Consider the following 25981-nt stretch of genomic DNA (forward strand, 5'->3'; position numbering starts at 1 on the left):
TGGGTTAGAAAAAGGTTTGTCGCTCGGCTCCCTTAAAGGGCAAGTCTCGGCGCTATCCGTCTTTTTTTCAAAAAGCGTCTAGCACGACTTCCTAAGGTGCGCACGTTCCTGCAGGGGGTTTGTCATATTGTACCCCCGTACAAGCGGCCGTTAGATCCATGGGATCTGAACAGGGTACTAGTTGCCCTCCAGAAGCCGCCCTTCGAGCCTCTGAGGGAGGTTTCACTTTCTAGACTATCACAGAAAGTGGCTTTTCTGGTAGCGATCACATCTCTTCGGAGAGTGTCTGAGCTAGCAGCGCTGTCATCCAAGGCTCCTTTCCTGGTCTTCCACCAGGACAAGGTAGTGCTGCGCCCCATTCAGGAGTTTCTCCCGAAGGTGGTATCCTCTTTTCATCTTAATCAGGATATCTCTTTGCCTTCGTTTTGTCCTCATGCAGTTCATCGGTATGAGAAGGATTTACATTTGTTAGATCTGGTGAGAGCACTCAGAATCTACATTTCCCGCACGGCGCCCTTGCGCCGTTCGGAGGCACTCTTTGTCCTTGTCGCTGGTAAGCGCAAAGGGTCGCAGGCTTCTAAGGCCACCCTGGCTTGATGGATCAAAGAACCAATTCTTGAAGCCTACCGTTCTGCTGGGCTTCCGGTTCCATCAGGGCTGAAGGCCCATTCTACCAGAGCCGTGGGTGCATCCTGGGCATTACGACACCAGGCTACGGCTCAACAGGTGTGCCAGGCAGCTACCTGGTCGAGTCTGCACACTTTCACCAAACATTATCAGGTGCATACCTATGCTTCGGCGGACGCCAGCCTAGGTAGAAGAGTCCTGCAGGCGGCAGTTGCCTCCCCGTAGGGGAGGGCTGTCTTGCAGCTCTAACATGAGGTATTTCTTTACCCACCCAGGGACAGCTTTTGGACGTCCCAATCGTCTGGGTCTCCCAATAGAGCGCCGAAGAAGAAGGGAATTTTGTTACTTACCGTAAATTCCTTTTTCTTCTAGCTCTTATTGGGAGACCCAGCACCCGCCCTGTTGTCCTTCGGGATTTTTGGGTTTTTTTCGGGTACACATGTTGTTCATGTTGAACGGTTTTTCAGTTCTCCGATGTTACTCGGAGTGAATTTGTTTAACCAAGTTATTGGCTTTCCTCCTTCTTGCTTTTGCACTAAAACTGGTGAGCCAGTGATCCCACTGGGGGTGTATAGCCAGAAGGGGAGGGGCCTTACACTTTTTAGTGTAATGCTTTGTGTGGCCTCCGGAGGCAGTAGCTATACACCCAATCGTCTGGGTCTCCCAATAAGAGCTAGAAGAAAAGGAATTTACGGTAAGTAACAAAATTCCCTTCTTTTGTGCTTTTAGCTGTGATGTCCCTCCCACATATGAGTGTTTTAAAGATGAAAGCCGCTATTTCTTCATCGTTCCTTATGGGAGACCCAGACCATGGGTGTATAGCTTCTGCCTCCGGAGGACACACAAAGTACTACACTAAAAGTGTAGCTCCTCCCTACGAGCATATACACCCCCTGGATGACAAATCTAACCAGTTCAATGCTTTGTGTTCAGGAGGTCACACACACACATGCATTCTCATCTGATTTTTGATTTCAAAGATTTGGAAGAAAAGCGGGTCCAGTCTGGACTCCCCGGCATGTCCCTTCTCACCCCACTGTGTCGGCGGTGCTGTTAAGGTTGATTTTACAAGGCTGGAGCCTTCACATGCTGCGCTCCTTCACCATCCCCTGAGGCTCTGGCTTGAAGTGGGAGCCATCACGGTTCTCTCTGCTTTGCAGGAGACCGGTCTCAATCCGCAGCCCTGTCAGGATCCTGCCGGACGGAGCGTTCACCCCCCCTCCAGGGACCTGGCCCTGCGTCTCATAAGCTAAGTATTGAGACGTTATTCAGGGGTCCCGGGTACATTTATTGTGGGGAGTGTGTTTTGTCACTTTGCTGTGATTTCCGGCCGGTTCTCTTTTTTTTTTTTTTCCTGAGAACCGCGCCGAGGGTGCCTGCTCGTCGGCCGCATGGAAAAATCTAGGCCCCGGCTTCAGATGCGGCCTAGTTTCGTTTTCAGTGCCCCTGCATGTCAGTCATGCAGGGGAACAGTGCGGCGCCGCCCACCGGCCGTTCAGCAGAGGGGAGGACACTCCTCTCTGAGGAGATGTTTCCCTCCCCTGTATCTCTCCTTGGCCCTCCGGTTCCCTCTCTTGGGCTAAACCCCGCCCCCCTCCTCACTCCGGCGCCATTTTATCAGCGTTCACACACTGATCGGTGCTGGCTGCTGCAGCTTCTGCATCTGTCTGGGGGTCCGAGCTGTGGAATCCGGAGGGCACACAAAAAGCAGTCTGGTAAGCCACAACCTCTGGTTGTGGGCTTTATTATACACTCTCAGGGGGTCATTCTGAAGGAGTGTATTCTTTACTGCAGAGCCTCCACCTCAGCAGCATGTCTCTCACTAGGAGCAAGGCTGCAAGGCTTTACTCTATATGCACTGCATGTCAGCTCATACTGTCTGAACCGAGCACATTTTCACATTGTGATGCCTGCTCTAACATGGTGGTACCTCAGCCTGGAGCCTCCTCAGGGGTCCCTCCGGCTGCTCCAGTCCCGGTGGCTGAACCCCCGGCTTGGGTAGCATCGTTTTCTAAAGCTATCTCCCAGTCCTTTGCCGACTCCATGGGACAGCTGTCCCGGACTCTGCTGACCATGCATCAGCCCCCTTCTCAGGGCGCCTCTGCTGCTCCGACTCGCTCTGCAGAGCTCACAGAGCATTTTTTATCTGTTCCCGGACCCCGTCCTCCTAAACGGAGACGCAGGGACTCTTCTCCTTCCTCGTCCCACGGCTCTGATTCACGAGCTGAAGTGCAGGGCGAGGATGATGCCTTTACTGTGGGCTCGGACGCTACCTCTATGTACCCCATTGATTTATCTGAGGGTGATGCGGATGTTAGTGACTTGATTGCGTCCATTAACTCCGTACTGAACCTCAATCCACCAGTGTCAGAGGAACAAGCCTCTCTGGTAGAAAAACACCAGTTTACCTCACCTAAGAGAGCAAGGAGTATGTTTTTTAACCACTCCAGTTTTCAGGCCACTGTTACCAAGCCCAGGGCCTGTCCTGACAAACTCTTCCCAAAGCGTAGTTCTGATGACAGTTTTCCCTTTCCACCAGAAGTGGTCAAGGAGTGGACTCACTCACCAAAGGTAGATCCTCCGGTGTCTAGAATCTCAGCCCGGACAGTTGTATCTGTGGCCGATGGCAACTCTCTTAAGGATCCCACTGACCGCCAGGTTGACCTTCTGGCCAAATCTGTATATGAGGCGGCAGGGGCCTCGTTCTCCCCGTCCTTTGCAGCAGTATGGGCTCTTAAAGCCGTCTCTGCTTCTCTGGCGGAGATACATTCCCTCGCCAGGGACTCTATACCCGAAATGGTTGCCTTAACTTCCCAGGCTTCGGCTTTTTCATCCTATGCCATGTCTGCCATTCTGGAGGCTTCTCACCGCACGGCGGTGGCTTCCGCTAATTCCCTCGCGATCCGCAGGATCTTGTGGCTTTGAGAGTGGAAAGCAGACGCTTCTTCCAAGAAGTTCCTTGCTGGGCTCCCCTTTGCTGGGTCCCGGCTGTTCGGTGAACAAATGGATGAAATTATTAAGGAAGCTACTGGCGAGAAGAGTACTTCCTTGCCACAAACTAAAACCAGGAAACCTGTCCAGGGCAGGAACCAGTCGAGGTTTCGTTCCTTTCGTTCCTCTAACTGGTCATCCTCTAAGCCCTCAGCTTCGTCCACTAACTCAGCCAAGGATCGAAAAACCAGCTGGCGCGCGAAGCCGCGTCCTCAGAAGAACGGAGGAGCCGCTGCCACTAAGTCAGCCTCCTCTTGACTATCTGGCTGCGCCAGCAACGTCCTTGGTCGGTGGCAGGCTCTCCCACTTTGGCGACGTGTGGTTTCAACACGTCTCCGATCAGTGGGTGCGGGATATCATCTCTCACGGCTACAGGATAGAATTTTCTTCCAGCCCGCCAAACAGATTTTTTATGTCCACTCCCCCCTGCTCCAAAGCCGCCGCCTTCTCACAGGCCGTGGCATCCTTGCAGGCCAACGGAGTAATTGTTCCGGTTCCCGCCCGGGAACGGTTCAGAGGTTTCTACTCAAACCTCTTCCTAGTCCCCAAGAAGGACGGTTCCTTCCGGCTTGAGATCCTGGATCTCAAGCTTCTCTACAAGCATGTTCAGGTGCGGCACTTTCGCATGGAATCTCTGCGATCGGTCATTGCCTCAATGACCCAAGGAGATTTTCTAGCATCCATCGACATCAGAGATGCCTATCTGCATGTGCCAATTGCAGTTTCACACCAGCGTTGGCTACGTTTTGCAATCGGAGAGGAACATTTCCAATTCATGGCTCTCCCCTTCGGGTTAGCCACGGCCCCTCGTGTTTTCACCAAGGTTATGGCAGCAGTGGTTGCGGTTCTGCATCTCCAGGGGTTGGCAGTAATCCCTTACCTGGACGACCTTCTAGTCAAGGCCTCATCCAGTGCAGACTGTCAGCGGAGTGTCTCGCTCACTCTCGCCACGCTTGTTCATTTCGGGTGGCTTGTCAATCTGCCCAAGTCCACTCTGACCCCGACCCAGAAACTTAAGTACCTAGGGATGCAATTCGAGACTCTGCCGGCACTTGTGAAGCTGCCCTTAGTCAAACAGCAGTCCCTTCATCTGGCGGTGCGTTCTCTGTTGAAGCCCCGCCATCATTCCATCAGGCACCTCATGCAGGTGCTGGGTCAGATGGTGGCGTCAATGGAAGCGGTTCCCTTTGCCCAGTTCCATCTGCGTCCTCTGCAGCTGGACATTCTCCGCTTTTGGGACAAGCGGACCTCTTCCTTGCACAGGCTAGTGGCTCTGTCGCCACAGACCAGGAGCTCTCTTCAGTGGTGGCTTCGGCCCCTCTCTCTTCAGGGACGCTCCTTCCTGACTCCGTCCTGGGTGATCCTCCCACGGACGCCAGTCTCTCCGGCTGGGGAGCAGTATTTCTCCACCACCGAGCACAGGGCACTTGGACTCCGTCCGAATCAGCCCTCTCGATCAATGTGCTGGAAATCAGGGCTGTACTTCTAGCTCTCGTAGCCTTTCACCACCTGTTGGCGGGCAAGCACATTCGAGTCCAGTCGGACAACGCGACAGCAGTTGCCTACATCAATCACCAGGGCGGGACTCGCAGCCGCCTGGCGATGTTGGAGGTTCAACGCATCCTTCAGTGGACGGAGGACTCCAAGTCCACCACATCCGCAGTCCACATCCAAGGCGTAGAAAACTGGGAGGCAGATTATCTCAGCCGTCAAACCGTGGACAGCGGCGAGTGGGCCCTGCATCCGGCAGTGTTCCGGTCAATCTGCCGCAAGTGGGGCACTCCGGAAGTGGATCTAATGTCATCCCGGCACAACAACAAGGTCCCGGTTTACGTGGCTCGCTCCCACGATCCTCAGGCCTTGGCAGCGGACGCGCTGGTTCAAGATTGGTCCCAGTTCCGTCTGGCCTACGTGTTTCCCCCTCTAGCTCTCTTGCCCAGATTCCTGCGCAAGATCAGAATGGAGGGCCGTCGGGTTATAATCATTGCTCCAGACTGGCCCAGGCGAGCTTGGTACCCAGACCTGCTCCGTCTGTCCGTAGAAATGCCGTGGCATCTCCCGGACCGCCCAGACCTTCTCTCTCAAGGTCCGTTTTTCCGCCAGAATTCTGCGGCTCTCAGATTGACGGCGTGGCTCTTGAGTCCTGGATCCTGACGACTTCAGGCATTCCTTCCGAGGTCATCTCCACTATGACTCAGGCTCGGAAGTCTTCCTCGGCCAGGATTTACCACAGGACTTGGAGGATTTTCCTGTCCTGGTGTCGCTCTTCCGGCCATGCTCCTTGGCCGTTTTCTTTGCCGACCATCCTGTCCTTTCTACAGTCCGGTCTGCAGCTAGGACTATCCCTCAATTCCCTCAAGGGACAGGTCTCGGCTCTGTCAGTGTTGTTCCAGCGGCGTATCGCCCGACTGGCCCAGGTGCGCACCTTCATACAGGGCGCATCTCACATCATTCCTCCTTACCGGCGGCCTTTGGATCCCTGGGACCTTAATCTGGTCCTCACGGCCTTACAGAAACCCCCCTTTGAGCCTCTTAGGGAGGTTTCTTTGTTTCGACTTTCACAGAAAGTGGTCTTTCTGGTGGCCATAACTTCTCTCAGGAGAGTCTCTGATTTGGCTGCGCTCTTTTCGGAGTCACCCTTTTTGGTTTTTCACCAAGACAAGGTGGTTCTCCGTCCGACTCCGGACTTTCTCCCTAAGGTGGTGTCTCCTTTCCACCTTAACCAGGACATTTCATTGCCTTCCCTTTGTCCGGCCCCTGTGCATCGCTTTGAGAAAGCCTTGCATACTTTGGATTTGGTGCGGGCGCTCCGGATCTATGTGTCACGCACCGCCGCTCTTAGGCGGTGCACCTCTCTTTTTGTGCTAACCACGGGTCAGCGCAAGGGTCTCTCGGCTTCTAAACCGACCCTAGCTCGTTGGATTAGGTCGGCCATATCCGATGCCTACCAATGTTCTCGGGTGCCCCCACCGCCAGGGATTAAGGCGCACTCGACCAGAGCTGTCGGTGCCTCCTGGGCTTTCAGGCACCAGGCTACGGCTCAGCAGGTTTGTCAGGCTGCCACTTGGTCTAGTCTGCACACCTTTTCGAAGCACTACCAAGTGCATGCTCATGCTTCGGCAGATGCGAGCTTGGGCAGACGCATCCTTCAGGCGGTTGTCGCCCATTTGTGAAGTTAGGTTTTGCCTAGTTCTCAGTTCTGTTTATTTCCCACCCATGGACTGCTTTGAGACGTCCCATGGTCTGGGTCTCCCATAAGGAACGATGAAGAAAAAGAGAATTTCTTTGTCGCTCCATTGGGAGACCCAGACAATTGGGGTGTATAGCTTCTGCCTCCGGAGGCCACACAAAGTATTACACTTTAAAAAGTGTAACCCCTCCCCTCTGCCTATACACCCTCCCGTGGATCACGGGCTCCTCAGTTTTATGCTTTGTGTGGAAGGAGGCACACATCCACTCATGCATTCTCATACTTAGTTATGTCGGTTGGAAGAAAAGAGGGCCCCCACGGGGTCCCCGGCATGTTCCCTTCTCACCCCACTACGTCGGCGGTGTTGTTAAGGTTGAGGTACCCATTGCGGGTACGGAGGCTGGAGCCACTTGCCGTCTCCTTCACCATCCCTTAGCGGCTCTGGGAGAAGTGGGATCCTGAACGGTCATCCATTTGCTGGGACCGTGCTCCCTCCGCAGCCCCTGTGGGAATCTGTCGGACCGGAGTCTATTCAACCTCAGGGACCGGGCCCTGCAACTCTAAGGTACTCTGTGTCCCCATTGGGGACTGTGCAGGAGCGCACCTTCTTCCCGGACGCTGCGGCAGCTGCTGAATTGAGAAGACCGGTGGACTTCCGCGACGACCGTGCCTGCTTGTCGGGCGCGGTCTCAAATTTAGTCCCCGGCTTCAGCGCGGCCTAGTCGCAAAAATCCCGCCCCCGAGCCTGCCTGTCAGGGGTAAGGGCGGGACTGCCGACCTGACGTCGGATGTGTGGGCTGGAGCATCCTGCATGTTTCCTCCCCCCTCACTGATCACTGTGGGGACCCCAGATTCCCGCACTTTCCTGGCGCCGCCCACGGCTCCACTCCTCCCCTGAGAGCTCCGGCAGCCATTTTTTGGGCATTCTGCCGGTGGAGGATTCTCAGGAACAGCTCTGCAGCTCCAGGGGACCTAAGGCTGGGAATCTGGAGGCACACACTCCGCTTGTTAGCGGTCGGTAAGCCACACCGGTCACCCGGTGCTGGTCACCCCCTAGGGTGCCGGAATAGATACGTATTCATATATATATATATATATATATATATATATATATATATATATATATATTTATTCGGTCGGGCTGTATACCCTTTTTTGCCCATATACCCTCAGGGATCATTCTCCTAGGAGACAACAGCATGTCGTCCACAAGGAGCAAAGCTGTTTAGGCACAGGGTTTTTTTGCGGCCTGTACCTCTTGTGGGGCTATGTTACCTGCGGGTTCCACCTACCCTCACTGTGAGCAATGCTCGACCCCTGTTTCGCTTGCTCAGCCGGAGCCTCGGTCACTAGTGGGCCCCCCGGCTCATGTAGATCCCCCTGTCCAGGCGGCAGGGATAGAGTTCGCCTCTTTTGCTGAGAAACTGAGTCACTTTCACAATCCATGGGCTCAGTCTATGGACAAATGGTCTGCCAAGCTGCTAGAAGCTTTGCAGTCCAGACCGGTCCTTACACAGGCCCCGGCCCCTGTTGGATCGTCGCCTCCGGGCCTCTCTCGGTCTGAGCCGCAGCCCGCTCCCAGGTTGGGCCCTAGGTCCCACGCGGAGGACTCCTGCCAGGACCACAGTCCTAGCCAGGCTAAGCGAGCTCGCTGGGAATCTTCCCCGACTTCTTCACGCTGCTCGGGTTCCCAGCTTGTGGACTCTCTGGAGGACGAGGCGGACGTCGCAGCTCAGGGTTCTGACCCTGACGTCGCCCTTAACCTTGATACACCTGAGGGGGACGCATTAGTGAATGATCTTATCTCGTCCATCAACCAGGTGTTGGATCTCTCTCCCCCGCCTCCTACTGTAGAGGAGTCGGCGTCTCAGCAGGAGAAACACCAGTTTCGTTTCCCCAAACGTACACGTAGTGCGTTCTTCGATCACTCTAACTTCAGAGACGCTGTCCAGAAGCCCAGAGCGGTCCCGGACAAGCGCTTTACTAAGCGCCTCACTGACACGCGTTACCCCTTCCCCTCTGAAGTCGTTAATGGTTGGGCTCAATGTCCCAAGGTGGATCCTCCAGTCTCTAGATTGGCGGCTAGATCTGTGGTATCGGTTGCAGATGGCTCATCGCTAAAGGATGCCACTGACAGGTAGAGCTCCTGGTGAAGTCCATCTATGAGGCCACGGGCGCGTCTTTTGCCCCGGCCTTTGCAGCCGTGTGGGCACTCCAAGCTATCTCAGCTTGTCTGACTGAGATTAATGCTGTCACACGTAATTCTGCTCCGCAAGTTGCGTCTTTGACTTCTCAAGCGTCAGCTTTTTCTTCCTACGCCATGAACGCAGTCCTTGACTCTGCTAGCCGTACAGCTGTGACATCCGCTAACTCTGTGGCAGTCCGCAGGGCCATGTGGCTGCGCGAATGGAAGGCAGACTCTGCCTCCAAGAGGTTCTTAACCGGTTTGCCGTTTTCTGGCGAACGCTTGTTTGGCGAACGATCGGATGAGATTATTAAGGAATCCAAGGGAAAGGACTCCTCCTTACCCCAGTTCAAACCTAAGAGACCTCAGCAACGGAAAATAACAATCGAGGTTTCGGTCCTTTCGTCCCTCCGCCAAGCCCCAATCCTCTTCGTCCAGCAGGCAGGAGAAAGGCCAGAGGAACTCCTATGCGTGGCGGTCCAAGTCACGCCCCCAAAAGGCCGCAGGAGGCACTGCCTCCAAGGCGGCCTCCTCATAACTCTCGGCATCCCCTAGCCGCATCCTCGGTCGTGGCAGGCTCTCCCGCTTTGGCGACGCCTGGTGGCCACATGTTCAAGACCGATGGGTGAGAGACATTCTGTCTCACGGGTACAGGATAGAGTTCAGCTCCCGTCCTGCGGCTCGTTTCTTCAGAACCTCTCCGCCTCCCGCTCAGGCCGACGCACTTTTTCAGGCAGTGGACGCTCTGAAGGCAGAAGGAGTTGTGATCCCCGTTCCCCTTCAGGAACGTGGTCGCGGCTTTTACTCCAACTTGTTCGTGGTGCCAAAAAAGGACGGATCATTCCGTCCCGTTCTGGACCTCAAGCTGCTCAATAGACATGTGAGAACCAGACGGTTTCGGATGGAATCTCTCCGCTCGGTCATCGCCTCGATGTCACAAGGAGACTTCCTAGCATCGATCGACATCAAGGATGCTTATCTCCACGTGCCGATCGCACCCGAACATCAACGCTTCTTGCGTTTCGCCATCGGGGACGAACACCTTCAGTTCGTGGCATTGCCTTTCGGCCTGGCGACAGCCCCACGGGTTTTCACCAAAGTCATGGCATCCGTCGTGGCGGTCCTACACTCTCGGGGCCACTCGGTGATTCCCTACTTAGACGATCTCCTAGTCAGGGCCCCTTCTCGGGTGGCGTGTCAACACAGCCTTACCGTCGCTCTGGCGACTCTCCAGCAGTTTGTGTGGATAATCAATTTCCCGAAATCCAAGTTGACACCGACCCAATCACTGACTTACCTCGGGATGGAGTTTCATACACAGTCAGCGGTAGTCAAGCTACCGCGGGACAAACAGCTTTCTCTGCAGGCAGGGGTGCAATCACTTTTTCGGAGTCAGTCACACCCCTTAAGGCGCCTCATGCACTTCCTGGGGAAGATGGTGGCAGCGATGGAGGCAGTGCCGTTCGCACAATTCCATCTACGGCCACTCCAATGGGACATTCTCCGCAAATGGGACAGGAGGTCGGCTTTTCTCGACAGGAACGTCTCTCTTTCCCTTGCAACCAAGACGTCACTTCAGTGGTGGCTCCTTCCCAATTCTCTATCGCAGGGAAAATCCTTCCTACCCCCCAACCTGGGCTGTGGTCACCACGGACGCGAGCCTGTCAGGGTGGGGAGCAGTTTTTCTCCACCACAGGGCTCAGGGAACCTGGACTCCGATAGTCTTCCCTTCAGATGAATGTTCTGGAGATAAGGGCAGTGTATCTAGCCCTATTGGCTTTTCATCGGTGGCTGGAGGGCAGGCAGATCCGTATCCAGTCGGACAACGCCACTGCCGTCGCATACGTCAACCACCAAGGCGGCACTCGCAGTCGTCAAGCCTTCCCGGAAGTCCGTCGGATTCTGCAGTGGGTGGAAGCCACAGCCTCCACCATCTCCGCAGTTCACATGCCGGGCGTAGAAAACTGGGAAGCAGATTTTCTCAGTCGTCAGGGCATGGATGCGGGGGAGTGGTCTCTGCACCCAGAAGTGTTTCGAGAGATCTGTCGCCGCTGGGGAACGCCGGACGTCGATCTCATGGCGTCACGGCACAACAACAAAGTCCCGGCATTCATGGCACGGTCTCAGGATCAGAGCTCTGGCGGCGGACGCGTTAGTTCAGGACTGGTCGCAGTTTCGACTGCCTTGTGTTTCCTCCTCTGGCGATGATGCCCAGAGTGTTACGCAAGATCAGGTCCGACTGCCGTTGCGCCATTCTCGTCGCTCCAGACTGGCGGAGGCGGTCGTGGTACCCGGATCTGTGGCATCTCACGGTGGGTCAACCGTGGACGCTTCCAGACCGCCCAGACTTGCTGTCACAAGGGCCATTTTTCCATCTGAATTCTGTGGCCCTCAACCTGACTGTGTGGCCATTGAGTCCTGGCTCCTAGCGTCTTCAGGGTTATCTCAGGATGTCATTGCCACCATGAGACAGGCTAGGAAGCCAACGTCCGCCAAGATCTATTACAGGTCTTGGCAAATCTTCTTATCCTGGTGCTCTGATAACGGTTTTCCTCCATGGCCGTTTGCCTTACCCACTTTTCTTTCATTCCTTCAATCCGGAATGGACAAGGGTTTGTCACTCGGCTCTCTCAAGGGCCAAGTATCGGCGCTCTCCGTATTTTTTCAAAAGCGTCTAGCCAGGCTTCCGCAGGTCCGCAAGTTCCTGCAGGGAGTTTGCCACATAGTCCCACCTTACAAGCGTCCGCTGGAACCCTGGGATCTTAACAGGGTGCTAACGGCTCTTCAGAAACCACCTTTCGAACCGCTGCGGGATGTCTCTTTATCACGTCTTTCGCAGAAGGTGGCCTTTCTAGTGGCAGTTACATCACTCCGGAGAGTGTCTCAGCTTGCAGCGCTGTCTTGCAAAGCCCCCTTCCTGGTGTTTCACCAGGATAAGGTGGTTCTGCGTCCGGTCCCGGAATTTCTCCCTAAGGTGGTATCTCATTTTCATCTCAATCAGGATATCTCCTTGCCTTCATTTTGCCCTAATCCAATTCACCAATGTGAAAAGGATTTGCACTCTTTGGATCTGGTGAGAGCACTCCGGTTCTACGTGTCTCGCACGGCGCCCCTGCGTCGTTCAGATGCGCTCTTTTGTCCTTGTCGCTGGCCAGCGTAAGGGTTCGCAGGCTTCCAAGTCAACCTTGGCTCGGTGGATCAAGGAACAGCTTCTCGAAGCCTACCGTTCTTCTGGGCTTCCGCTTCCTTCAGGGCTGAAAGCCCATTCTACCAGAGCCGTGGGTGCGTCTTGGGCATTGCGGCACCGGGCTACGGCTCAGCAGGTGTGTCAGGCAGCGACGTGGTCTAGTCTGCACACTTTCACGAAACACTATCAAGTGCATACCTATGCTTCGGCAGACGCCAGTTTAGGTAGGCGAGTCCTTCAGGCGGCGGTTGCCCACCTGTAAGAGGAGGGCCGTTTCGGCTCTTTTTATTGAGGTATTCTTTTACCCACCCAGGGACTGCTCTTGGACGTCCCAATTGTCTGGGTCTCCCAATGGAGCGACAAAGAAGAAGGGAATTTTGTTTACTTACCGTAAATTCCTTTTCTTCTAGCTCCTATTGGGAGACCCAGCACCCGCCCCTGTTCCCTTCGGGCTGGTTGTTCTTTTGGTTCATGGTTCAGTTCTCCGAACATCCTTCGGATTGAATTTACCCTAGAACAATTTATAAGTTTTCTCCTTCCTGCTTTTGCACCAAAACTGAGGAGCCCGTGATCCACGGGAGGGTGTATAGGCAGAGGGGAGGGGTTACACTTCTTAAAGTGTAATACTTGTGTGGCCTCCGGAGGCAGAAGCTATACACCCCAATTGTCTGGGTCTCCCAATAGGAGCTAGAAGAAAAGGAATTTACGGTAAGTAAACAAAATTCCCTTCTTTGTTTACTTACCGTAAATTCTTTTTCTTATAGTTCCGACATGGGAGACCCAGCACCCTCCCTGTTGCCTGTTGGCAGTTCTTGTTCCGTGTGTTTTCACCGGCTGTTGTTGTAGACAGAGGTTCCGGTTATTCCGGGTTTTACTCTATCTCTACTTATGGGTGGATGTCCTCTTTCAGCTTTTGCACTAAACTGGTTAGATTTGTCATCCAGGGGGTGTATATGCTCGGAGGGAGGAGCTACACTTTTAGTGTAGTACTTTGTGTGTCCTCCGGAGGCAGAAGCTATACACCCATGGTCTGGGTCTCCCATGTCGGAACTATAAGAAAAAGAATTTACGGTAAGTAAACAAAATTCTTTTTCCTTTACACAGATGACCCTCATGAAGTGATGCACAGTGCAGAGCAGACAGAACCCGACCTGCCACTGCAGCCATCTACTCCAGAAAGACGATCCGCTCTAAAATCGGGTCTGGAGGCATTAATTCAATCTGGACGCCTGAATGGGCTGCACAGAAGTACCACGGGGCAAAACAAGAGTAAAGGAGTGCTGATTCCCCAGCGACCAAAGGTACAAAGTGCATGGTTCTGTAAAAAGGATAAATCAATGTTAATGGAAAGTCTGTTTCACTAAATACTCATGTTCCAGAATACCTAATTCATGGAGAATACATGTTTTTGTCTAATGTCTGTGTGTTCCTAGAAAGTCTGCATGGACACTGTCGGTCTGTGTAGCGACACACTCCTATCTGGTAACGCCCAATTGTCAGTTTAGTCATAAAAATCTAAAAGGAATAATATAGGAATAGGCCACTGTAGAGGTCTAATATCAGATGCTCCAGGATTGTTGTTGTAGTATGGAGGATGCAAGTATTTACTAAAATGCTCTGAGTGGTGACAAGCTCTATAGAGTACATGCACACGATCAGTGTTTGCAGCGTTTTAGATGTAGTGTGTTTTTCGCTGCGTCCAAAACACTGGGATGTACAGTACAAGCACAGTGGATTGAATTTATTGAAATCCTGTGCTCACTTTCCTTTTTTTTTTTTTTTTTTTTTTGCCGCAAGTACTGGCCTGCGGTGCAGCTTCCAGAGCTGCAGCGTGTTAATTGTTTGCTGTGGAGTCACAAGCATTCTCCGTAGGGAGAGCAGAAGCAGGAGACCGCAGCGCACTGACCCCTGATCACGGGCACGAGCAGCCGCGGTCTCCTGCGGAGGAGACTCACAGCCCTGCAGGTCATGACCTGCCGCGTCCAGGATGCAGCAGGTCCTGATCGTATGCACATGCCCTTAATGTTGGGGATTCTTAATCGTGTTAAGATTGCTTGCATACATGTCTAATTAGGAAATTTGAAAATAGTTTTATGAAGAGTTTTGCTCTTAAAAGACCTGAAAAGTTTTGTAAAATGACTTTTTCAGCCTCAAACCTTTTTCTTCGTCTCCATACTAGGCACTGTCCAATCAAATGGCTAAAAAAAAAAAGATCTAGGGGGGGAAAAAAAAACTGCTTGAAGAAGCAAACTCCTCCAAAAGCTCCACAAATAAGGAACATTTCTTGAAATGGGTTTTCACTGGGATTTTTCATCACCCCAAAGAAACGGTGTGCACATCCCCTTACTGAAACCTGTTATATCTTTTCCTTCAACAGTCTGTCCGCCATCAGAGCAAACACAGATTGACGTGGGACGGCCTGTGGACCCCTGCAGTATTGACTATTAGAAAATTACTATGATAGATTAGGGCATTTATTATAGAGCACTGAAATATGTAACCAACTGTGGGAATAGACATCACATATTACAGCCTTGGAGTAACAAATTTATTAGTAAAGTCTTTATAGCAAAGTATTCTAGACATTTTTTTATAGTTTGTTTAAAGGAAAGAAAAAAGTGAATATGTAGATATCTTAAAAAATTATTCACCTCTGTCCTCGTAGGGCTTCCGACAACCTCGAAAGATTGATCCTTCCCAGCGGTCACATTTCCAGGAGAAAACAGTGTCCTTTAAACTGAAGGAGAATCGTCCAGTTCCCACAGATAAGAAAATTCCTTGGGTGCCCCCCAATCCAACATCGCCTTCAACCTCACCAAAAAGGTTCAGAATTAAAATGTTTCATGAATATGCAACTAACTATAGATGTGAGCGTTTAAACGGCCAATAGATGAGCAACGGCACTAAAACAAAGTGTAAAAGTCACTAGAAAATCATATCTATTTTCTCAGTCGCTTAATTGAGGGACACATAAAGTGTTGGGTGTATGATGCTGCCACAAGGGGGCTGCCCCTTTTTAGAATTACACTTAAAGGGAAGGTGTCTTCAAAAAAAATTTTTTTCAATAACTGAAAAATATAAAGTTTTAATGTTATGTATACATGTTTGTATTTAATTGAGAAAAATATTTAAAAAGCATTTAAAGTTTGATATTTTCCACTGTTAAACACTAGGGGGAGCAGCTGCTGAAATCCTACAGAAATCCCACTGTAGAAATAGCCTGGATTACAGCTGCAGTAAAGTGGGCAGAATCTGCTCTCCTGTGTGTGATGTCACCTCCCCCTCCCATCTGGGTGTTTCCAAAGGATAAGTGGAAACATTCCCCATCTGTGCTTGTTGTCAGGGAATAGAAACATTCCCCATTCCCCAACATCTTTGCTTGCTGTCAGTGAGTGGAAACCACACATACATAGGGATATATAGCTTGCAGAGCGTTGCTCCTCTTGTATCATGTGTCAGGAGAGACGCTCTGCAGGTTATTCCTGTGTATGTGTCAAGAGGAGCAACACTCTGCAGACTGACACGAGCAGGGAGATATACAGTATACCGCGCTGCCCCACTGAGCTGCTTAGGAGGAGAGGCCAGGTGTGAGCACACACAAGTGGGGGAGCGGCGGTGATAGCGGTGGGTGGGGTTGGTGGTGGCGGGGGCGAAGCAGTGGGGGCTGGGGAGCAGCGACGGCGGCGGGGGGAGTAGCGTACCGGTAGCTTCGGACTGGTTACGGAGTTCTCGCCTGCAGCCTGGACTGATCTCAGAGGTTGCAGGACTGAACTGCGAGCGCCGAGTGATTAATTCCCTGGCGATTGCGGTTCAGTTCATAACACAGCTGCAGACAGGCCGGGCTGATCTCCGGAGTTCAGGTGAGATCACCAGAGATCACCCCGGCCTGTCTGCAGCTGACATGAACTGCACCACAATCGCCGGGGAATCAATCACTCGGCGCTCGCGGTTCAGTTCAGGCTGCACTCTGGAGCTCAGGTGAGAGCTCCGGAGTGCAATGCAGGTAACCGCAGCCAGGACTGGCATTACTGGAGATTCCTCCGGTAGTCAGTTCGATGCTGCGTACTGGTACTCACCCATCCCAGCGGGTGACAGGGGGGAAGCTCCAGACGGCGCTGATCTCCTCCCTCTGCTGTGACCTGGACAGCCTAGGGGGAGCTTCCAGGTCACAGCAGACGCCTACTCTGTTAGTCTATGGGGTCGGATCCTGACCATAAAGGACGTGACTAGCTGTCGCTACAAACACCAAATCTAAGATGTCAGCCCCCTGTGCTTCAGTAAAACTAGAATTAAATAAAAACTAAATAAACAGTTTATTTTTGTATTAAAAATACTTTCATTTCATAATCACTATTATTAATTCAAAAATAAAAAAACTGCGAGACGCTACCTTTAAACAAAAAGTTGACTTCTCCATGCAGACAGCACCCACCTGCAGACACCGGACTAAACCACTTTTTCTTTGTCCCTCCATTGGGAGACCCAGACAATTGGGTGTATAGCTTCTGCCTCTGGAGGCCACACAAAGTATTACACTTTTAAAAAAGTGTAACCCCTCCCCTCTGCCTATACACCCTCCCGTGGGCCACGGGCTCCTCAGGTTTATGCTTTGTGTGGAAGGAGGCACACATCCACTCATGCATTCTCATACATAGTTATGACGGATGGAAGAAAAGAGGACCTCTATGGGGTCCCCGGCATGCTCCCTTCTCACCCCACTATGTCGGCGGTGTTGTTAAGGTTGAGGTACCCATTGCGGGTACAGAGGCTGGAGCCACATGCCGTCTCCTTCACCATCCCTTATGCGGCTCTGGGAGAAGTGGGAGCCTAAACGGTCATCCACGTGCTGGGACCGTGCTCCATCCGCAGCCCCTGTGTGGAACCTGCCGGACCGGAGCTTCGTCACCCCCAGGGACCGGGCCCTGCAACTTTAAGGTACTCTGTGTCTCCATGTGGGGACTGTACAGGGAGCCTTCTCCCCGGTAGCCCCGCGGTAGTTCCGTCCGTTGTTTTGGTTTTTGTCGGACTTCCGCGCCTGCTTGTCGGGCACGGCCTTAAATTTAGTCTTCGGCTTTGCCGCGGCCTAGTCGCGAAAAATCCCGCCCCCGGGCCTGCTTGTCAGGGGTAAGGGCGGGATTACCGACATCACGTCGGCTTTGAGGGCTGGAGCATCTTTGCATGTTTCCCCCCCCCCCCTCATTGACCACTATGGGACCTCCAGATTCCCGCTTTTTGCCGGCGCCGCCCACAGCTCCACGCCCCCACTGAGAGCTCCGGCGGCCATTTTTGGCATTCTGCCGGTGTATAATACTCAGCTGCAAAGCTCTACAGCTCCGGGGGATCCACGACAGGGAATCTGGAGGACACACCGTTCGTTAGCGGTTGGTAAGCCACACCGGTCACGCGGTGTTGGTCCCCCTAGGGTGCCGGGATATGGATATGGATATATATATATATATATATATATATATATATATATATATATATATATATATATATATATATATATATATATATATATATATATATATATATATATATATATTTATTTTCGGAAAGGCTGTATACCCTTTTCCCATATACCCTCAGTGGTCACTCTCCTAAGAGACACAGATTGCTCACAGCATGTCGTCCACAAGGAGCAAAGCCCCTGAGGCACAGATTTTTTTTTCTCAGCCTGTACCTCTTGTAGGGCTATGTTGCCTGCGGGATCCACCTACCCTCACTGTGATCAATGCACATCTCCTACCACGCTTGCTCAACCGGAGCCTCGGGCACTTGTGGGCCCCTCGGCTCATGTAGATCCCCCTGCTCCCCCTGAGAACTCAGCAGGGACAGAGAATCCATTGCACAGTCTATAGACAAATGGTCATCTAAGCTCCTTGAGCCATTACAGTCCAGACCGGGCCCTTCACAGGCCCCGGCCCCTGTTCGTTTGTCTCCTCCAGGCCCTTCTCGGTCCGCGCCGCATGGCGCTCCCAGGATTCGCAGTCCCAGGCCGGCTAAGCGGCCTCGCTGGGACTCTTCCCCGGCCTCCTCACGCTGCTCTGGATCCCAGCTTGAGGACTCTCAGGAAGACGAGGCGGACGTGGGAGCTCAGGGCTCTGACCCTGACTTCACCCTTAACATTGATGCCCCTGAAGGGGACGCCTTAGTAAATGATCTTATCTCGTCCATCAACGAGGTGTTGGATCTCTCTTCCCCACCTCCTCCTGCAGAGGAGTCGGCTTCTCGGCAGGAGAAGCACCAATTTCGATTTCTCAATTTGATCACTCTAACTTCAGGGACACTGTCCAGAAGCCCAGAGCGGTTCCGGACAAGCGCTTTGCTAAACGGCACACTGACACACGTTATCCCTTTCCGCCTGAAGTTGTTAAGGGCTGGGCACACTCCCCCAAGGTGGATCCTCCAGTCTCTAGATTGGCCGCTAGGTCCGTTGTGTCTGTTGCCGATGGCTCATCCCTGAAGGATGTCACTGACAGACAGAGCTCTTGGTGAAGTTCTATTCATGAGGCTACGGGCGCGTCTTTCGCCCCGGCCTTTGCGGCCGTGTGGGCTCTCCAAGCAATCTCGGCATGTCTGACTGAGATTAATGCCGTCACGCGGAATTCTGCTCCACATGTTTCATCCTTGACCTCTCAGGCATCAGCATTTTCGTCCTACGCCATGAACGCCGTACTGGACTCCGCTAGCCGTACGGCCGTGGCATCCGCTAACTCCGTGGCAGTCCACAGGGCCATGTGGCTGCGCGAATGGAAAGCAGACTCTGCCTCCAGAAGATTCTTAACTGGTTTGCTTTTTTCTGGCGACCGTTTGTTTCGCGAACGGTTGGATGAAATTATTAAGGAATCCTCGGGAAAGGACTCCTCCTTACCCCAGTCCAATCCTAAGACACCTCAGCAGAGGAAGATCCAATCGAGGTTTCGGTCCTTACGTCCCTCCGCCAAGACCCAATCCTCTTCGTCCAACCGGCCGGAGAAAGGCCAGAGGAACTCCTATGTGTGGCGGTCCAAGTCACGCCCCCAAAAGGCCGTGGGAGGTACTGCTTCCATGACGGCCTCCACATGACTCTCGTCCTCATCCAGCCACATCCTCGGTCGGTGGCAGGCTCTCTCGCTTTGGCAGCGCCTGGTGGCCACACGTTCAAGACCGTTGGGTGAGAGACATTCTGTCTCGTGGTTACAGGATAGAGTTCAGCTATCGACCTGCGGCTCGTTTCTCCACCACAGGGCTCAAGGAACCTGGACTCCAATAGAATCATTCCTTCAGATCAATATCCTGGAGATAAGGGCAGTATATCTAGCCCTATTGGCTTTCCATCGGTGGCTGGTGGGCAGGCAGATCCGATTCCAGTCGGACAACGCCACTGCCGTCGCCTACATCAACCACCAAGGCTGCACTCGCAGTCGATTAAGCCTTCCAGGAAGTCCGGCGGATTCTGCAGTGGGGGGAAAACAGACTCCACCATCTCCGCACTTCACATCCCGGGCGTAGAAAACTGGGAAGCAGATTTTCTCAGTCGTCAGGGCATGGACGCGGGGGAATGGTCTTTTCACCCAGACGTGTTTCGAGAGATCTGCCGCCGCTGGGGAACTCCGGACGTTGATCTCATGGCGTCACGACACAACAACAAGGTCCCGGCCTTCATGGCACGGTCTCAGGATCACAGAGCTCTGGCCGCGGACGCTTTGGTCCAGGATTGGTCGCAGTCTCGACTGCCATATGTGTTTCCCCCTCTGGCGCTGCTGCCCAGGGTACTACGCAAAATCCGGTCCGACTGCCGTCGCGCCATTCTCGTCGCTCCAGACTGGCCGAGGTGGTCGTGGTATCCAGATCTGTAGCATCTCACGGTGAGTCAACCGTGGGCACTTCCAGACCGCCCAGACTTGCTGTCCCAAGGCCTGTTTTTTCCATCTGAATTCTGTGGCCCTCAACCTGACTGTGTGGCCATTGAGTCCTGGCTCCTAGCGTCTTCAGGGTTATCTCAGAATGTAATTGCCACCATGAGGCAAGCCAGGAAACCAACTTCCGCCAAGATCTATCACAGGACTTGGCAAATCTTCTTATCCTGGTGCTCTGATAACGTTTTTTTCTCCATGGCCGTTTTCCTTACCCACATTTCTTTCATTCCTACATTTTGGAATGGATATGGGTTTGTCCCTCGGCGCTCTCAAGGGCCAAGTGTCGGCGCTCTCCGTGTTCTTTCAAACACGACTAGCCAGACTTCCGCAGGTACGCACGTTCCTGCAGGGGGTTTTGCCACATGGTCCCACCTTACAAACGTCCGTTGGAACCTTTGGGATCTTAACAGGGTCCTGACGGCTCTTCAAAAGCCGCCTTTTGAGCGTTGCGGGAGGTCTCTCTCTTCCGTCTTTCTCGGAAGGTGGCCTTCCTGGTTGCAGTCACATCACTTCGGAGAGTGTCTGAGCTTGCAGCCCTGTCATGCAAATCTTCATTTCCTGGTTTTTCACTAGGATAAGGTGGTTCTGCGTCCTGTCCCGGAATTCCTACATAAGGTGGTATCCCTTTTCATCTAAATCAGGAGATCTCCTTGCCTTCCTTTTGCCCTAATCCAATTCACCAGTGTGAGAAGGATTGGCACTCCTTGGATCTTGTGAGAGCACTCCGGATCTACGTGTCTCGCACTGCGCCGTTCAGGCGCGCTCTTTGTCCTTGTCGCTGGCCAGCGTAAGGGCTCTCAGGCCTCCAAGTCCACCTTGGCTAGGTGGATCAAGGAACCGATTCTCGAGGCCTACCGTACTTCTGGGCTTCCGCCTCCTTCAGGGTTGAAAGCCCATTCTACCAGAGCCGTAGGTGCGTCCTGGGCATTGCGGCACCGGGCGACGGCTCAGCAGGTGTGTCAGGCGGCTACGTGGGCTAGCCTGCACACTTTCACGAAGCACTATCAAGTGCATACCTATGCTTCGGCAGACGCCAGTCTAGGTAGGCGAGTCCTCCAGGCGGCGGTTGCCCACCTGTAAGAGGGGGCCGTTTCCGGCTCTTTCTATTGGGGTATTGGTTTACCCACCCAGGGACTGCTCTTGGACGTCCCAATTGTCTGGGTCTCCCAATGGAGCGACAAAGAAAAGGGGGAATTTTGTTTACTTACCGTAAATTCCTTTTCTTCTAGCTCCTATTGGGAGACCCAGCACCCGCCCCTGTGCCCTTCGGGCTGGTTGTTCTTTTATGTACACATGTTGTTGATGTTGATTTTTTTTTTCTTTTGGTTCATGGTCTTCAGTTCTCCGAACATCGTTCGGACTGAATTTGCTCTAGACCATTTATAAGTTTTCTCCTTCCTGCTTTTGCACCAAACTGAGGAGCCCGTGGCCCACGGGAGGGTGTATAGGCTGAGGGGAGGGGTTACACTTTTTTAAAAGTGTAATACTTTGTGTGGCCTCCAGAGGCAGAAGCTATACACCCAATTGTCTGGGTCTCCCATAGGAGCTAGAAGAAAAGGAATTTACGGTAAGTAAACAAAATTCCCCTTTTTAGCTTGGTGTCACCTAGGAGGCAGACACAGGCTTAGAGCTCCAGAGCTTTCTGCCAAAGGTGTCATGGCCCCGGTTCCTGTGCCGCAGCGCTCTACAGGGTTTTATTCAAACTTCTGCTGAAGAGTGACCGCTCAGTTCAGCCCATTTTAGACATAAATCTTTGAACAAATGGAACTGAACAGTTTTTTCTTCAGGATGAAGTCTTTGTTCTTTCTCTGAAACACCGGGAAATCCTGTGCTCAGTGTACATCATTACACCGATCTCCACATTTCTATTTTTCTTTCTTCTCATTTTCTTTCAGCTGTCTTTTCCCTGTTTTTGCCTGGTCCGCCCTCATTTAGAGCCATCTAGCTTCCAGGCCCTAATCAGGTTTTTCCTTCAGAATGTGGCTCACTTGGTTGCTCTCTTGTTCGACCTTGGATCCATGGGATCTCATATTGGTTCTTGACGCCTTTTATAGAAATTTGCTTTTGAGGTCTCTCTAATCTCTGTTGCTTTCTTGCTAGCAATTACTTCCATTAGACTGGTCTTCAGCTTGCGGCTCTCTTGTCTATCTCTCTACCTTGTCTTTCTCCAGGATAGTGGATACTCTTTTATGTCCAGTACCTTCCTTTTCTCCCTAAAATAACAGATTATTCTACCTTCCTTCTGTCATCTTTCATCTGACTAATCTTTTACACAGTGACACATAGCTCTTACCATGTGCAAATATTTGTCAGAAACTGCCCCATTCATAGGCAGGGCTGTGGAGTCGGTAAGCCAAACCTGCGACTCCTACTCCTCAATTTCCCTTGCACCGACTCTGACTCCCACATATATTGAAGAGAAAGAGAGACCTTCAAAAATTCATGATTGACACACAAATATCATAATAAATCCAGGAAAATTCCATTTCATGATCATAAGGTGCAATTTAATTCATTATATAACAATACAATTTGACAATAGATTTAAAGGGATGTCATTTGGACACACAAAGTGCAAAAGTGCTTGTAAAATCACAACCAGGGAGGTGTGCCTGAAAGGGCAGATCCAGGGGTTTGATAAACCATAACATGCATGGGGATTATTGCAATTGCAAGCATGCAATGTTCAGTAGTGCAACCATTATATACAACAATTACATATCATCAGGTTGGCTGAGTATAAAACAACAACCACTGTTCAACAATCACAGCTCATGATAAAACATGATATGCAGAATAGAACATTATCCTTGTGTATAGGAAAGTACATACTGGATAAGATATTATCTCCATGCATGAAAAAGTGCTGTCACAGCCTAAACCATAGCCATGGCAGTTGGGAATCAATGGAGCTCCCTTGTGTATACAAAAGGCTGGACGGGCAGATAGGGTAACCTACCACAATAACCCCAGGACCTGGTACAGCCACACCACCCTGCACCTCGACGCGTTTCGCTGTCGCTTCGTCGGGAGGTGCAGGAATGATGCGAGTGGCTGCTATATATCCGAAAAATGTATTACTTACCGTCCCTCATTGGCGCGCCACGGTAAGCCGATGCCCATCCTCCATACTGACCGGCGTTCCGGAATCCGAGATGCGCATGCGCGCAACCCAGAGTCCTGGTAGGTCGCCAGACAGAAAGGAGGAGGGGAGATCGATCGGACGGCCGTGCGCGCTCAGGACGGAAGCCGGAGTCACCATATTTAAAGAGGGCAAAGAGATGGGCAGCACGATAATGCTGCACATAACAGCAGAGAGCAGTAACAGATAAGAACACATATATAATAAGTCAATTATTAAACAACATGATAATGATGACGAGGATCCTTCTATTAACAGATCTCTGTTGTGCTGTAAGTCCATATTAAACATATAGTTGTCTCTCTTCACTCTCCAGTGTCTCCCTTCCGGTAACCAAATAAGTCAAGGGCAGCAGCCAGTCACATCTAAAAAATCATATAATGAAAAAACATAAAAATAATTAAAAACAAAAAATATATAAAAAATGGCGTATAGCCAACGGCACAATCAACCACAACTGATGCAGAACCACGGTTAGTATATTTAATTCTGTTCAAGCAGATCAAATCAAAAACGGCTTGTAACTAATCATGTCATTCAAACCCCTTGGTTTAACGGTGTCAAGTATAGTTATCCACCGAGTTTCTCTTTTAAGTAGTATATTTTTAAGGTCGCCACCTCTAGATCCAAGATGAACTTTATCAATTCCTCTGAACTTTAACAAACGCCAGTTACAGTCATGACATTCTTTAAAGTGTTTAGGAATATTTTTTAAAAGAAAAATATCCTCTGGCCTGTGTAGTTTGGCCGCGTTTTTGATATCCCGGATGTGCTCCAGAATCCGCACCCTGAATTCCCGGGAAGTCAGCCCTACATAAACCAGACCACAAGGGCAAACCGCCCAATAAATAATGCCTGACGAACGGCAGTTGATGAATTCTCTGATTTTGTAGACATTTTTCTTTGTCGCTCCATTGGGAGACCCAGACAATTGGGTGTATAGCTATTGCCTCTGGAGGCCACACAAAGTATTACACTTAAAAGTGTAAGGCCCCTCCCCTTCTGGCTATACACCCCCAGTGGGATCACTGGCTCACCAGTTTTGTGCTTTGTGCGAAGGAGGCAACACATCCACGCATAGCTCCACTTTTTAGTCAGCAGCAGCTGCTGACTATGTCGGATGGAAGAAAAGAGGACACATATAGTGTCCCCAGCATGCTCCCTTCTCACCCCACTGTATGTCGGAGGTGTTTGTAAGGTTGAGGTACCCATTGCGGGTACGGCGGCAGGAGCCCACATGCTGATTCCTTCCCCATCCCTTTTTACAGGGCTCTGGGTGAAGTGGGATTTACCGGTCTCCAGGCACTGAGACCGTGCTCCATCTACAGCCCCTGGAGAAGATGCTGGATGGAGCGGAGTACATCAGGGACATGGCCCTGCTTCCTCAAGGTACTCTGTGTCCCCGTGCATTTGGCGCTCACACCGCAGCATGCTGGGTGTTGTAGTGCGCCGGGGGACATCAGCGCTGCGGCGCCTGTGCCATGGCCTCATTCAGCTTTGCTGAAGCAGGCTCACTTATGGGAATTGGTCGCGCCGGCCGCTGGGACTGCGGCGCGGCTGGCACTTGTAGTGCGCCGGGGACTTCAGCGCGGCCTGCGCTTTTACGGCGGCCGCGCTGATAACTAGAGTCCCCGGCTTTTGCGGCCTACTTCCGTTCGTTCCCGCCCCCAGACCTGCCAGTCAGGAGAGGGGCGGGACGCTGGCCACTTCCAGGAATCGGTCGCGCCGGCCGCTGGCAGCGGCGCGGCTGGCACTTGTGGTGCGCCGGGGACTTCAGCGCGGCCCGCGCTTTTACGGCGGCCGCGCTGATAACTAGAGTCCCCGGTTTTTGCGGCCTGCTTCCGTTCGTTCCCGCCCCCAGACCTGCCAGTCAGGAGTGGGGCGGGACGCTGGCCACTTCTATGAATCGGTCGCGCCGGCCGCTGGAACTGCGGCGCGGCTGGCACTTGTGGTGCGCCGGGGACTTCAGCGCGGCCCGCGCTTTTACGGCGGCCGCGCTGTTAACTCCAGTCCCCGGCTTCTGGGCCTAGCTCCCTTCGTTACCGCCCACAGCCCTGACAGTCAGGGTAGGGGCGTGACGCTGCATAGAGCAGAGCTGAGAGCTGGAGTATGTTTTGCATACTCCACCCCTCTCACTGTGTGCACTGTGAGTCCGGATTCCCGCACTTTCTCAGGCACGCCCACGGCTTCCTTCTCTACAAGGACACCGGCAGCCATTAGTGTCAGTTTCTGTACGATACAGAGACAAGTGTGGAAGACCCTGGCATTCTGATAGTCACACAATCGCTGTAACAGGCGTTAAGCAGCACCTGTGGTGCTAACCCCACTAGTGCAGAAGTGCACTTATAGATATGCTTGTACTATATACATTGCACTGTTTGGTCGCACGTTGTATATACCCTCCTGGATTATGCGGAGGAGTTATCAGCATATTCTCTGTGTAAAACAAAGGTGCAGAACCACATGTTTTTCTATACAGCTGGTACAGCATGTACGGCTATACGGCCGGCAGGTACATAGACTCCCATTGTATGCACTAATGGCCAGGGGATGAGGACGGTGTCTGCAGTATTTACTGACAGTTTTTCTGAGACTATGGCTATGATACTAGAAGCCTAGCAGTCCGGACATGTCTCTCACAATATGGGCACTGTTGAATCATTGATCCATGGCCCCCCTCAGTGTGAATAACTAACAGCTCCGGGAATGTCACACGCATCCCAGAGTCACGGCTCTGCACGGACGTCAGTCCCAGACA

General features: G+C 52.2%; 1 protein-coding gene across 1 annotated transcript in view; it reads left to right on the forward strand.

Moving 5' to 3' along the window:
- The window catches only part of KIAA0753 (KIAA0753 ortholog), a 164617-nt gene that overhangs the window by 43841 nt on the left and 94795 nt on the right, over window positions 1-25981 (forward strand). The window contains exons 7-8 of the mRNA XM_075335277.1: window positions 13285-13481; window positions 14846-15003. Of these exons, the coding sequence (XP_075191392.1) occupies window positions 13285-13481; window positions 14846-15003 (355 nt within the window). The remainder of the gene's footprint in view (window positions 1-13284; window positions 13482-14845; window positions 15004-25981) is intronic.

This window comes from Anomaloglossus baeobatrachus, chromosome 2, assembly GCF_048569485.1.
Source record: "Anomaloglossus baeobatrachus isolate aAnoBae1 chromosome 2, aAnoBae1.hap1, whole genome shotgun sequence".
Taxonomy (NCBI): domain Eukaryota; kingdom Metazoa; phylum Chordata; class Amphibia; order Anura; family Aromobatidae; genus Anomaloglossus; species Anomaloglossus baeobatrachus.